Raw genomic sequence first — 14,361 nt, forward strand, 5'->3', positions numbered from 1 at the left:
TTTTCACAGCATGAACAAGAGAGACTTCTCTTTCTAAATGGACTGAACAAGGTTATTGTGTAAGTGGTAAACAGACTGAACATCTGAAGGGTTGTCTTTTTACATTGTCACTTGGAGAAGGGAGAAAGGTGGGGGGAGGAGAAGAGTTCTGAAGGTGTGGTGTAATTTTTTTTTTTCTTCTTTTAGGTCTATTAATAAACTTCTTTATATTCTTTCAAGTTTGGTGCCTGCTTTGCATTTCTCCTAATTCTTATCTCACAGAAGACAAACAGTAATGAGTATTTTGGACCAAACCACTACATAATCTTGTTCAGTTCACTTAGGGAGAGGAGTCTCTCTTGCTCATGTTATGGAGACATCTCCACAAGAAATTCTCTCATGGCTTCAGTATCACAAGACAGCCACCTACGTTGGTTCTCTGCTTGCATGTGAGAGTCCCTTCCTCCAGTTTACAGCTTTTCCCACAACTGCTTTCAAGGGTCCAATCTTGAGCTAATGGGGTACCATTACAAGGTTGAGCTGTTCAAAACCAAAGGTTCTCTTCATCCATCTCTGGGAGCATCTTCATCTCTAAGAATAGAGGCCCTCCCCCTTTGTCCATTTCTCGCTTTCACGTGTCGGAGGAAAATAACTTTAAGGGATGGGACTATGCAATTACACTAATTTATTGTTTAAAATAACAAATGCATCAGTCTAGGCGTGAGATTTTACAACACCTCCGGGTAATGGCGACTAGTCACAAGATTTAGGGTTACATCGTAATTTATAACTTTCTAATCCAATAGACACTTAAAAGGACACTTTGTTTTGGATTTATGACCTATCGTCTGTGGCACTTCTCACTGCAATGCAGCTGTGTCTTGACCAATAACTTCTCATGTCACATACACACAGATGTCTCTCTTATATCATCTACATTCTTAACTTAAACTATATAAAATCACACAAATTTTAAAACCGTCCACCAAAACACCCAGTGTACAATTTTACTTATAATTATAGGAATACAAGTTTGTAATCCTTTTGATTAAAGTCTATAAATCTCTGTCAATTAAGCCAGACCTAGTCTCTTCCAGGGTTGTAAATCAAAGTCTCCTTTAATTGCAGGAGTTTCTACTCCTCTGTCTCCCACACCCCTTCCCTGGGAGAAAAAGGGCCCTCATCATCTTCGTCCCTAGGACTATCTCTGGGGGCATCTGTAGGAACAGAGGTCTTTCTCCTTCCGACTTGGAGCAAAAGGGTCCTCATCACTTCCATGTCTCCCTGTTCAAACTTCTCATGAAATTACAGCTGCTTCAGCATTTGCTTATTCCAGCACAGGTGCTTTTGCTCACAAGTGCAGTTTGAACACTCCACCCCCCATGCTATCATGAAATTACAACGGCGTAGGAACCCAGAGTGCCGAGAATATTTCTCTGCCTGTTTCTAAGGGTTCTTACCCCCCTGAACAACACTGTTTTAGTCTCCAACCTTGGAAAAAAATTACCAACAGTCAGACAAGAACTAAAAAATACAGTGGTGTGAATTAGGTGATAGACTACTATGTAAGATTGTCACAGGGTGAAAATTTAGAGGATTTGGGCTTCTCTTTGTAGTAAATAGATAAGAGTAAAAAAATATCAAAATGGAGGATTGTTGTTGTTCTCTGAACCTTCTTCTCCTTCTTCTACTACTCCATGTTCTGCAGTAAAAGTAGCTTGGAATGATTGGATAGAGAATTCTGCAGTTCCTAGCCGTGTTACTGAATAATTGGTAGGAAAGTGAAAATAATGTATGTTTTTAGTAACTATTGGTTAAATTAGCTTTAAAAGGCTGTGTAAATCTTGAAAAGGAGAGACTTCACTCCTGCTTTCTGTGCTCTATGCTGTACCTGGGTCACGCTAGTGGCTCTGTTCCTCTGATAAGACTTAATAAACGACTATCTGGAAGCATTGAAAATCAAGGAAAGGTCTCGGTTTGTCTTTGAAACTCCTTGCAAGGACTTTTAGAAAATTCTCTGCCATCCAGAGGGACTTGATTTATGGCACGGTTCAGTGTCACAATGGGTATTCTGATATATCACAGTCCATCACCACCATAGCTTTACAACAGATTTTCAGCTTCAAAGCATCTCCTCTTCCTCCTCCCTCAGGTTTTCAGCTCTTCTTTCTTTACTTAAATGTCTGCAGGCTTCATCTGTTCTGGAGGAAACTTATAGCACTAAAAGGGTTAATCTCACCCAGCCCCGCAGATGGAGTTTGCTTATTGCTGTTGGTCACATGATCTTTTGCTGGACATCAGGGCAGCTTCAGCTGAATCTTCGGCCGCCCTTGAAAAGTTGGGGGGTGTGGAGCTGGGCCACACTGTCTGCACGTAACGGGGCTGTGGGGGGCCGCAGGTGGAACAGGGCCGCATGGCTCCAGGATGGCTGTGTCCTGGCCTGGCCCCGGCCCATCAGGTCCCCGCCCCAGCCCAGGCCCAGCAGGGCCCAGCCCGGGCCCACTGAGCCCCATACGGGCCCAGCCCAGTTACCTGTCCCAAGACCAGAAGCAACAGAGAGCTTCCCTGGGGTTTGTCTATTCTTAAATGTGGACCACAGAGGCAGTAAAAATTTTTAAGTGGCTTAAAAAATTGTCAATATTCAAACTAGCCAGTTGATAGGTTCTGTCAGGTCATAGAGGAAGCTGTAAGCACCTCTTTGCAAGAAAATCACTTCCAGAGCTATGCTAACCTATGACAATCTCTTTCCCTTTCCTTTGAGGAAAATTTATTTTTTCCCGAACCTGGTGGAGGAGGGATGGTTGTAACCTGCCTTCTCTCAGAGGATATATTTCTAAATTTGGCCAAGCCGGAACACCTGGCCCACATAATAACTATTAAGCAAGCGATATACATTGTTTAGCAAGCAGCTGCAAAATTTAGCAATACCAGGAATTCCCACAATCAGCAATTAACTCTTAAAGCCTAAACCCCCTGTATCACAGCCAGTTTTCTCAAGCATTGGATTCTTGTTCCATGGTTTTCCAAGGGCCTTACTGCAGCTGCAGCTCTTGTTGTCAAAGATGTCTCTCCTTCCCAGTTAAGAGTCTCATCCAGAGAGGTTCTGGCTTCCTTGCGATCCCCTGGTCAACACCCACATCATACAACAGAGATCTCACTTCAGTACCATTCAAAATTGCACCTTCAGTGTCCCAGACTCAGATCAACCAGCTCAACCTGGACTTGGCTGTTCATCGGGTAAGGTCTTTCCTCAGATTGCGGAGATTTTCTAAGAAGAAGGATTCCGTGAGTATTTATTCTTCTGATTTTGCAGCTGGCTGTGAGAATCCTGACACCCCATCGTCATCCACCACGCAAACAGATTTGATCTTGTATTTTCTCCTTTGGACAGGAGCAACTGCTATTGGCTTCGGCTGCCTTTCTGGTTTAACTGCAGCCTGAGTGACCATGGTGTTTGCAGATTTGTTCTCCTTCCCCTCCAGCTGTAGGTGACGCTGTATGGTATCAGAGAAGTATGTGCTAAGCATTAGCCAGGCCTCAGCACAAAGCAATGAACTGCTTCTCTCCAGCAGCTGGAACTCTGTGGAGGGACTTTGCCTTCTCCTCAGCCAAAGTGGCAGGCAGCCAGCTGGGGTAACCATTCAGAGTGGGGCTTTTCTGGGTTTTTTTTTTGGCATGGTGCCGACAGGTATTTGTGGAATTTGCCTGGAAGCAGTTTTAGGATTTCGAAATGCAGCTTGTTGGAATCTGCCTGAAGCAACCCCCCCGGGGAAAACCAAAAGAAAACAAAGGGGAGGTTTTGCCTTGGTTTCCTCAGCTCTCCCAGCAAGTAAAAAAGGGAAAGAACAAGAGAGCTTCTTCCTATTCGACCCCAACCTTAAAAGGGCCTGGCACCTCCCACCCTTGTGGTTCCAAATCTGGCTGCCAGGTCTTAAAGAGACAGTAACAATTCTGGGCATATCACAGATATATATGGAATACAGTAACATTTTGGATTACCCAGGACATTGACTATGGGGGAGGGGGAGGGGTGGGCTGCTTTTCCCTCTAAAAGGAGCATCACTCCAGTTGGAGGAAGAGCATTGGAGAATACACCTGGTGTTGGAAGTCCCATTGTCTGAATACTTTCATCAGAATGACTGGGAAATTGAGACCAAATCAAACAGTTACTGCTATTTTTTATGTCACAGCTTGCCTTGGTTTTAAGTGTGACGTTTTCTTCCAATAGTCGGGTAGTCTTTGTTCTATTTGTGTTGTGTTAGAGTGGTCTTTAGGGAAAAGGACATTGCTCTCTTTCCCTTCTTGCTTGCTGACCCCTTGGGCACTCAAAGGCATACTTGCCTTTATGATTGTTAGAGGTAAAGTCTTGCTGTGCTGGTTGACTAATCCGGGCACACATAGCCATGTTGCAATACTGGAAACATTGTTCTGAAAACACATAAAGATAAGCCATTTAGTGTCCGTTGCAGCTTTATCTGCAGTGGATTTGCTGTTTGCTCTCATGTCCATACATGGAGCTGGGAAAGGGCAGGTAGAGCACATGGCACTGGTGATCCAAACTTCTGGTCATTTCAGTTTCAAAAGGGATCTCAGGAGTCTTACTCTGGAAAAATAAATAACTCCAGAACATTTTTTGATTAAGGAGGCTTACGTGTGCTTTCCAGCAGCAAGTGCAGTTGTGTCCTTTACATGAAGCAGAAGTTGCTCCACATTCCTCTGGCTTTTGGCTGGGGCCAGTTCTGAGTGCTGCACTGTTGGGTCTTTGTGCAGAGTTTGGACACCTTCACATCTGTGTCCTGACCATTCCAGGTATTTGTAGTGTCTGAAGGATGACAGGATTTGAGAAGCACATGGGTAGGGTTCTCAAGCTTGTGTACCGTGAGGGTCTGTGCAGGGTCTCATTCAGCCAAATTGGAAATGAAGCAATGTCAGAGCTGGTGTTGAGACTCTCCTGGCATCAGAGATCACATGGTGGTTTTGGCTGCCTCAGCCCAGTGTCCACTGGTGGCATCGAGCTGTTCCCCACCCTTCTGGTTTGTCCACCTACGCTTCAGTGGCTGCTCATGGCATGTTCCAGGTCACGGGAGCTGAACACCCTTCTCGGTCTCTGTCATGGGAAGCAGTCACTCCTTCCAGTGCCACTGTTTGTGTGGGGGTCAGCACTAGGTGCCACCATCACTCACTTTATTACAGAGAAGGCAGTGTCCCTGTTTCACACTGTAAAATAGTGTCAGGCTCGCTTGCCTCTGTTCTCCTATCTGATATCCAGCTGGATCCTAAATGTCATTTGAATGGGTGGCTGAAGCACCAGCTGAACATGATTGTGTGTCTCAAAGCTCCTTGAGCACCACCAGAGTCTTGGTTTTAGGCCATTCTGACTACCAAGATAATGCTTTGTTCTGGTTTGCTGCCTCCAGTGATGCAATCTCTGGGTTTGGATGCCATGGATAACACGAATTTTTCTAGTCGCAGAACTCATGGTGCTTTCATTCTTTACTGTGCTGTAAGACACAGCTTGGCAATGCTTCCAGCCTTGCCATGAGCTGGAAGATGCATTTCTGTGCTGGGAAACCTGTGTATGGTGCCACTTGTTCAACTTTGTGTTTAGGAACTGCAGGTTTGGTGTCAGGCAGTCATTTTGCAGTGATGACACACACTTCCTTAGCTGTTGAGCTTTTGATGGGATACCCTTCCTTTTTGGACGAGGGTGAAAGAGCAGAGGAGGCTGCTGTCCTGCTAAGTTCTTTATTTCATTGTCTCACAGTTTTCTGTGAGTTCGAAGGGGTTACATGATAAGGCCAAGCGGTAACAGCAGCAGCAGCAGGCCAACAGCAAGTAGAAAACAGCTGCTTCTTCTGTTATCTAAACTTACAAAAGTGTGGATTATATTTGTTAATTGACCAATGAAATTAACACACAATTCTAGTTTTTCTTTTCTTAACCTATCCTGGTCTAATTCTAACAGTGGTAAGTCTTACACAAGTGTTACGTAAGTATTACACAGATTAGCGTATATAGTTTCTATCAGCTCTTATTATTTATGTGAACACTCTATCTAAAAAATGTGAATAGTATAGTTCTATCTATGTTTTGTCTAAAGTAAAGAAATTCTGTGAAAAGGTAACACTGCTGCAGTAAAAACTGTGTTTAAGATTTCTTTGCTGCAGCTTTTCAATGTTTAAAGCGCTTAGCATATATTTCTACTAAAAGTTAAAAAATCTGTATTTCCATTTCACTTTGGTGTGACTTCATGCATCTCAGCTTATCCAAAGGTTTTAATTCAACCCCTGTGCTTTGGCTTCCCTCTGGGCCTGGGTCCAGAGGAGCTTTCACTCCAACACTTAGCCAAGGAAGTAACCACTCTATGGAAACACCCCAGCAGTGCTTCAGCTGGGAAGAGGTTGATGGAGGAACTGCTGCTTGTGCTCCTTCTCACTCACAAAGCTGATGAGTGTGTATCTGGTAGACAGAGATCTTGGTAAAATCATCTCTCCTCAGCATCTTGGAGCTTTGAGTGTTCTACAGTGAGAGCAGGGTCCTCCCTTTACTAATAAGACTCACACCTGCAGGTTGCCAGCTTGTCTCCAATGTAGTGTGAGATCTGCTAGATCTCTTGTGTTGTATAAGGGCCATCTCCTGCTTTCGTGGCTCAAACCATTCTTGCATGACTTCACCCCAGCAGGGCTGATCCTGGTCTGTCTTTCCATGACTCCATTTGGTGACAGGAGATGAGCCTGGGCTCAGTCCCCTCTTCCTCCTCTGGCAGTGCTCCTGAGGGCCAGCTGCTCAGCCAGCACTTTGAAGGTGATGCCAGTCCATTTGAGAGAGTATTTCCTACCTGTTTTCTTTCTCTCTCAAGGACTCTTCCAGGATTCTGCACCTGAGAGGACCTGAGAGAGTAGGATACTCACCACTATTGTAGGCCATAGGCTGAACAGGATGGAAAAAGCAAATAGCTACAGGATATTGCAAAGGAAGCTGCGTGGCCCCTTGAGTGGCAAAGGCAGAAGGCATCTGAGGCTGGAAGGCTTGTGGTAACAACGTCTAAGTCATAGGTTCCTGGTACTGTGCTTTCCTTTCTGAAGGAAAAGAAATCTGTAGAAAGAGGAACTGATATGAAGACATAAGCTGATGGGAAGGAAAATTGCTGAAAAAGTCGAGTACAGATGCAGTACAGAAGCTATCACAGCTATCACAGTTCCTGGGCTCTGAGTTGGTGATTCCCAGCATAAATGCCTTTTTATTAACAACTGTACTTTCAATCCTTAATTCATATTTGTTTTCCAAGATGAAAACCACTGCTTTTGCGATTGTGGCTACTGCAGAAAGGCAAGCGGCTTTCCTGCTGCCTTTGGAACGGGATGTTGGGATAATCCTGCGTGAGACGGTACAGGTTCTGCTGTCCTTGCTGAGGTTGTTTTGCATTTCCTTCATGCTAGATGTGAGGCTGCAGAGCAGAAGCAGAAGGTACCACTGGGAACTCTAAAAAAAGACTTGAAATCACATGAGGAAAAGCAGAAACAACTGACAGAGAAAATCCGCCAGCAGCAGGAAAAGCTGGAAGCTCTGCAGGTGAGTCTGGAGGTCTCCAGCTAAGCAGAGCAGGTGTGATGGACCTCGTTGTGCAAAGGGCTGCTGCTGAGACTGAAACCGCCTATGCTCCTTCATGGTGCTGGGGCTGTTCTAATAACAGAAATTGACCATCTCAGCTTACATTTAATTTTCTGTTGGGAAAATGGGAAGGACAGCTGAAGAGATGTCTCTTGAAGGACACAAAACACACCTTTTAGCCTGGAAAACTGCTGCAATGGGTTTAGGCAGCCCCTGGCAGCTTATAAACATGACCTTGCTGATTTTTTTTTTTGGTAGAAAACCACTCCAATTCGATCTCAGGCTGACTTAAAGAAACTGCCTCTGGAAGTGACCACACGGCCTTCAAGGGAGGTAAATGGGATCCTGCTGTAGGCTTTTACTCTTCTGTGCTTCCTTAGCTGCTCTGAACAGCAGATCCCCATTCTTCTACTCTTCCTCTCTCTGTACCCCCCCTTTGTTTCAGCACACCCGAACTCAGCGCCCGCGATCTCCTCCTTTGCCTGATGCAATCAAGAATGCTCCCAGCAGACCACCAGGATCTTCACCTCCTCCTAAGTCCTGCAGTCAGCTGAAAAAGAGCTCTTCAGATCGTCCAAATAGCAGCTCTCCCAAGCTAGCCAGCGTGCTCTTCAAGGAGGAAGCCAGCACTTCCAGGACACACCATCACACTGTGACAGCTGGGAAGTCTAACAGCACTTTAAAAACTCTTGCCAAACCAGGTACAAGCATGAAGTCCCTCTCTGGCCTTCAGAGCCCCAAAAGCCCACGTGAGACACCCAATCCAAAAGCTGCCAAGGTGCCAGCAGTAAAGAAATCTGCCTCTGGCAGATGTTCACAGGTAAGAATCAACGGGATGAAAACCCTCAGCTCCTCACCCACTGTCCTGCTAAGCCTGTCTGCTCTGCCTTGTGGGATGTGCACTGTGGGCCCTGCACACAGGACAAGAGAACTTTTACTTTACTTGTGGGTGAGGGTGCCATTTACACCCCTTGAGAAGACTTGTCATCTCTTTCCTGTTAGACCAGATTGTTTCTCCAGAAAAAAAAGGCATGTGGAGTGGTGGGGTGAGCGTTTTCATTATGATGTAGCACCTCTAAAACCTTCTGGAAAAGCACCAATACTGGATGTTGGGCTTTTTTGCCTTTTTTTTTTTTTTTTTTTTTTTTAACTTGGCTGCAAGAATGTTTTGGTTGGAAGCAGGCTGGAATTAATAGCTAGAGCTTGTTTGCTTCCTCCAGGCCTCCAGCACTCGAAAGAGGGCCTTGAACATCCCAGAGGATGGGTCTGAGGAGGAAGGAGAACACAAAAAGGAGAGGACAAAACGAGGAAAATTTTTGGCAATGAAAGAAGAGAAGGATTCCAGTGAGGTGGTGGTGGAGGTGAGAGTGTGCTGGTTTCCCCAGCAGAAGGTATTTGTCAGGTGTTGATAATCTTGATGGGAGGCGACTAATATGAGCTCTCTCTGCTCCCAGCTCACAGACAGTGCTGGAGAGGAAGAGTTGTTGGAACTGAAGAAAGCACAGAAAGGTGAGAAATGAGCCCTTGGGCTGCCACCAGTATCTGACATAGAAAAGAACTGTTGCACCAGTTAAACGTGTGATTTCATTGATGAGATTTTAAAATAAGAAATAGTGTAAATTTGAATCCTAAACCCCAAGATGACTCTAACTTGCATAAAACATTTTGGCTGGGAACCCTTTGATTAGACCAGAGGCAATTGTGGCGCAGAAAGGTCTGTGATCAATGGCCGTGATCGATGGTGGGGCTGTGATCGATCCTGGGGCTGAGCTGCAGGGTGTACCTGATGGCATGTTCACCCTTCCTGAGTGGATCATGCAGCCGTGCCAGCTGAAAAATGCTCAGAACTGTATCCAGATCTGCTGCACTGCTGTGAGAGAAGAGGGGCTGGGAGACGTCAGGAAAGGTGGTACTGCACCATCTGTCAGAGCAGGACATCTCTTCAGCATGCTTCCAGGGAGCTGTCTGGAAAGTGACCCACTAGGGACATGTGGCAAATTGTCCTAGAGCCCATCATGAGACTGTGAAGCCCATGTCAAACAGCTTGGAGTGCAGGAGAAACCTTCCATCTGGAATTGCCAGTTCATTTCCATGCATCTTCATGTTTCTCAGCAGGAGCTGACCTGTGGGTCCATTGTGTTTTGATGGTGTCCATTACTGTTTGAGGGTATTGTCAGAGGTTCAGGTGTGCTCCCTGCTGAGGTGCCTGAATCTCTAGAGTTCCTGTAGAACGTGCTTTCCAGCAGCTGAATGTTTGCAAACACCTTTGCTTCCCCCTCACAGATAAGGGGCTGCACGTGGAGGTGCGTGTGAACAAGGAATGGTTCACTGGCCGTGTCACGGCTGTGGAAAGGGGCAGGCACGCAATCCGGTGGAAGGTGAAGTTTGATTATGTCCCTACAGACACCACGCCAAGGGATCGCTGGTAACTATTTTGAGCTACTGGATTTTGGAGGCTTGTTTTGCTTTTGGGAGGAAGGGCCTGTTTTATTGCCATAGATGCTGAAGAAAAATGTGCTGCTGTCATGTCAGGAAACATGTGAGGTCAGGACCGTCCAGCACTTCATAAGGAATGAGCATGACAGACTCCATCAGTCTGTCACTCTGATGCCTGCCCTGGAGGCAGCTGTTAGGTGTCTAGAGGTCTGAGTGACACTTGGGTACAGGTTCTGATGAAACTGTTAACCATGTTTCACGTATGTCCAATGTAGAAAAAGATTCCTGACATTCCCTTAATACTTTTTCTCAGGGTAGAGAAGGGCAGTGAGGATGTAAGGCTTATGAAGCCTCCCTCTCCTGAGTACCAGGCTCCAGACACACAGCAGGAAGAGGAGGTGGTTGTGGCTGAACCTTCTACCTCGGATTGCGTCAGAATCGAGCCTGACACCACCGGTCCCAGCAGCAGCCAAGAAACAGTTGACTTGCTAGTCCAGATCCTTCGGTGGGTTCACCACAGACCTTGTGAGCTCTGCAGTCTGATTGCTTCAGCCTGTTGAACTCCCAACTCTGGCTTTGTGTTTTGTTCTCCTGCACAGGAATTGTTTGCGATACTTCTTGCCTCCAAATTTTCCAATCTCCAAAAATGAGCTGAGTTCCATGAGCTCAGAAGGGTTGTTGGCATTTCCCTTGGTGAGTTCAGTACTTCTAGAAAAGTAAGTTGGTGTGTTTTCACCACACGTATTCCATTCTTATGGCAAATGTGCATCCTGTTGATGCAAGAGTGCACTCTTAAAAAGATAATTTGGATCCTTGGCAGACTAACCTAGCTGAGGAAAAGAATGAGAGCTCTGAGAGATGCCTTGAGTCTTATAGAAGTTGTCTGAGGATTTTTCTAATTACCATGCATCTGTGTGGGAATGCTGTTGGCTGCTACTATCATAAATTCTTAACCATTGCTGTTAAACTTCTAAAAAAGAGAGGCCAGGTTAGAGGTTTTTAGAAGCAGAAGGTAGACATATCTGTTTGTTTTGCTCCCAGCCTTATAACTTATCTGGAGACAATCTTAAAAATGATAAATAATAACAAATAACTATCACCAGATGCACAGAATATTCTGAGTTGGAAGGAGGCCACAAGGATCATCGAGTCCAACTCTTAGGTAAATGGCCCATACAGGGATTGAACCCACAATGTTAGTGTGAATTCAGTCCCTTTATAGGCCATTTACTTTGGTGTGAGAGAACATGGAAGCCAACCCCTTCCCACTTCCCCAGGAGAGCAGGTTGACTGCCAGTGAGTCAGCTGCACACCTTAAGACTTTTGACCTCTGTTTATTTGAGCACAGGACAGGTGGAACTGAGCTTCCACCAGTGTCTTCCACCAGCGGGCTGGTACTGGGAGGACCAGTGCTGGCTGGAATGCAGGGCAAGGGAACTGGCCTCTCTGACTTTTTCCTTCCCCAACATACCACCAAGAGAGACCTTTCCAGGAGGCACATGTAAATTACAAAAGCCACCTGCAGATGACCACATGACCAAAGCCAGTGCTGTTTTGTACTCCCACTCTCACAGTGTGTGTATTGGCAGTCTCTCTCTTGTCTCCTTCCCTTCTGTTAACTCAGGCATCTGCTGGCATGTGCTGGAGTTACCACTCCTGCTCCTTCCACAGGACACCTTGGTTGTGTCTGTCTGGGGTTTTTGGTGAGTGTAGCTGTCCCTACCTTGCAGTGAGAGGCTGTGTTGTCTGGGTGATCTGTACCAAGGATACTCACAGTGTACAGGGGATATCAGGCCCTGCCTGCAGCATACCTGTGGGTTCAGGCTTTTTAAAGCACACTGCACCCTTAATCTAAATTCAAGCAGCTTTGGGGCAGTTCTGGTATTGGAAGAATGTGAAAACCCATGTGAGTTCCATGCTGGCTGCAGTAGGCAAATCAGATGTAAATATGAGCATGGGCAGGACATGCAGGGGCACACTGTGGGGAGGATTTGATCAGGGGGCCAGGAGTTTGGATCTTCTACAAGCCTGTGAGTGCTCATGTTTTTGTGATGCTTGGTGCCTTCTCTTAACGTGTCATCTGTTGTGTTTTGCCTACTACAGAAAGAATATTTTAAGCAATATGAGGTGGGTCTGCAGAACCTGTGCAATTCATATCAGACACGTGCCGATGCCCGGGCCAAAGCCTGCGAGGAAAACCTCCGGAACTCAGAGAGGAAGCTGAAGGAAACAGAGGAGAAACTGCAGAAGTTGAGGACTAATATCATGGCCCTTCTGCAGAAAGTGCAGGAGGTGGGTGAGGAGGAGTGGCTAACCCTGAGCTGCCTCGGAGTAGCCACCTGGCTCATCCCCTCCAGGCATTACAAGTGTTTCAGTCCAGTGTCTCACTGGGCACCAGCTTCCTCAGTTGGGAATGGCTTGGGCTGTCACTGCCCACCCTTGAGATCCAGGCCCTGGGAGTCCTGATGTGTGTTAATTCTCACAGAATGATTTCTCATAGCGTGTATGCAGTACACAGGTTCTGTTTGTTCTCTGCCATGATGCTGCAGGAGAATTTCCCCAGGCACAGGCAGTACTCAGCAGGGAATTTTTGCCCCATTATTGGGCAGATTCTGAACTCCACATATAGAAATGCAAACCTTTAAACAAGTAATAAAAAAAAAATCTTGTGGTGAAATTGATATATTAGTTATACTATTAAATTAAAATAGAAAATATATATTTAATTAAAACATTTAAATAAATTAACTTTAAATTTAAAAACTACTTTAATAAAATTAGGATCAGCCAATGGAAAGGCTGCTGAAAGCATCTGGAAGCAGTTGCTCCCTGTTAGGAAAACGTACTAAATCTAAAAAAAACCCAACCAAACCTACCTCGACTGAGATCAGTACAGTAGATACATCACTTGAGTGCATTGTTTGAACATCAGGTGCTGATGGGTTTCCAGTGTTGTCTTCTGGGGGCTGACAGGGAAAGCAGCTGTCAGCAGCTGGAGGGTGCTGGAGGTTGGCGCATAGAGGCTGAGCAGACCAGATGTAACAGAGGATGCTGAGCTGCTCTGGCTTCTCTTTTCTTGCACTGTTCTTCAAGATTCACTTCTCACTGGTATTTCTTGTTGCTTTGGTTTCAGGACATTGATATTAATACAGATGATGAACTGGATGCATATATTGAGGACTTGATCATGAAAGGAGACTGAGCAGCTCCAGTATGAGTCCTGGAGAAGTACAGAGGAGCTGGCTGCTGCAGTGGGAGATGTGGATCTCTGTGCAGGTGGACTGGGGCAGCTGATGAGGAGAGAGTTTTTTAGACAGTGCTCACGTTGGTATACAACTTGTTCCTGTGACTGTACATAAGAAACATTCGTGCTGTTGGCAGGAAAATTTCCAACTTTGTAGTTCTCTGAATCTCTTCCTTTTGTTTATAAATATTTATTTTTAAAAGAAATGGGAGCTGTGCCTGATATGATGGGTGGTTTTAGTGATGTAGAAGTGTGAGTACCCTTTTTGCATCTTGGGTATATTCATATGCTAAACCTGGGAGCCCAGAGCACCCTGCTTAGCACGTTGTCTTCAGTAAGAACCTGGCAGCAACTAAAAAATAAGCCTTGAGTTGAAGCAGGGTGGGTCAGGACTTTGTTGTGGAGGATACTGAACCTGGGCTAGAGAAAGCCAAGCCATGAGTTTGAGCCATAGAAAAGAGATGTTGCTGAGCCATGAGTTGTGAGCAGAGGGGGTGGAACCTCGGGGGATCTGGGGAATTGGGCACTGGCACCTGCAGTGAGCTTCCTGAACAGGAGGTCGCTGCCACCGTGGTAACAACCAAGAGGCTGAGGGTCCTTCTAGAAGAGGATCACCTCCTGGACTGCTCATAGTGGGCAGCATCAGAGGGAAAATGCTGGAGTTTGTGTTCTCTGCTTGCAGTCACTTTATAACTCACTTCTGCTGCTGTTTCTTTGAGACGTAATTACAGTGTCAGAAGAACTCCTTGACCACCTGACAATAAAGTGACTCCTGTTCTATTGTCACCCCCTCAGGTTTGTGTTGCTTTGATCAATTTGCTCTTCCAGGTAATTTTATTATTAGGGAGTGCTAATTATTAGAGAGAGGCTATTTGGAGCCTTCGGAGCCCTACACCGCTGATTGGCATCTGGCCCTGTGCCTGCAGCAAGGAAAACACCTGTCTCTTATCCTTTAGCTGCAGCCCGCTCCTGGTAGGCCACTTGTGGCCAAGGGAACTCAAGTCTGAGTTTGTCAGCTGGCCAGCAGCTTCTCAGGCCTGCTAGGACAAAGTGCCTGTGGACTCATGCTCAGAAACTGGAGTCCCCTGCAA

General features: G+C 45.9%; 1 protein-coding gene across 1 annotated transcript; it reads left to right on the plus strand.

Annotated features, from left to right (window-relative positions):
* Nucleotides 1–2,954: 2,954 nt before the first annotated feature.
* On the plus strand, nucleotides 2,955–14,064 carry LOC138119259 (ATPase MORC2-like). Its single transcript, XM_069030906.1, has 11 exons — nucleotides 2,955–3,216; nucleotides 7,419–7,551; nucleotides 7,849–7,923; nucleotides 8,036–8,410; nucleotides 8,811–8,951; nucleotides 9,045–9,099; nucleotides 9,874–10,015; nucleotides 10,340–10,531; nucleotides 10,626–10,719; nucleotides 12,130–12,318; nucleotides 13,160–14,064. Exons 4-11 carry the CDS (start codon nucleotides 8,300–8,302, stop codon nucleotides 13,226–13,228), a joined length of 993 nt encoding a protein of 330 aa, XP_068887007.1. The 5' UTR covers nucleotides 2,955–3,216; nucleotides 7,419–7,551; nucleotides 7,849–7,923; nucleotides 8,036–8,299; the 3' UTR covers nucleotides 13,229–14,064.
* Nucleotides 14,065–14,361: the final 297 nt, after the last annotated feature.

The sequence above is a fragment of the Aphelocoma coerulescens genome, chromosome 15 (assembly GCF_041296385.1).
Source record: "Aphelocoma coerulescens isolate FSJ_1873_10779 chromosome 15, UR_Acoe_1.0, whole genome shotgun sequence".
NCBI classification, from domain to species: Eukaryota; Metazoa; Chordata; class Aves; order Passeriformes; family Corvidae; genus Aphelocoma; species Aphelocoma coerulescens.

Bases quoted from the DNA above. Each gene is read 5' to 3' on its own strand.
- LOC138119259 (XM_069030906.1), top strand. From the start codon at position 8,300: ATGAAGTCCCTCTCTGGCCTTCAGAGCCCCAAAAGCCCACGTGAGACA. The intron at 9,100-9,873 runs GTGAGAAATGAG...TCCCCCTCACAG, and splicing joins ACTGAAGAAAGCACAGAAAG to ATAAGGGGCTGCACGTGGAG. The intron at 12,319-13,159 runs GTGGGTGAGGAG...CTTTGGTTTCAG, and splicing joins TTCTGCAGAAAGTGCAGGAG to GACATTGATATTAATACAGA.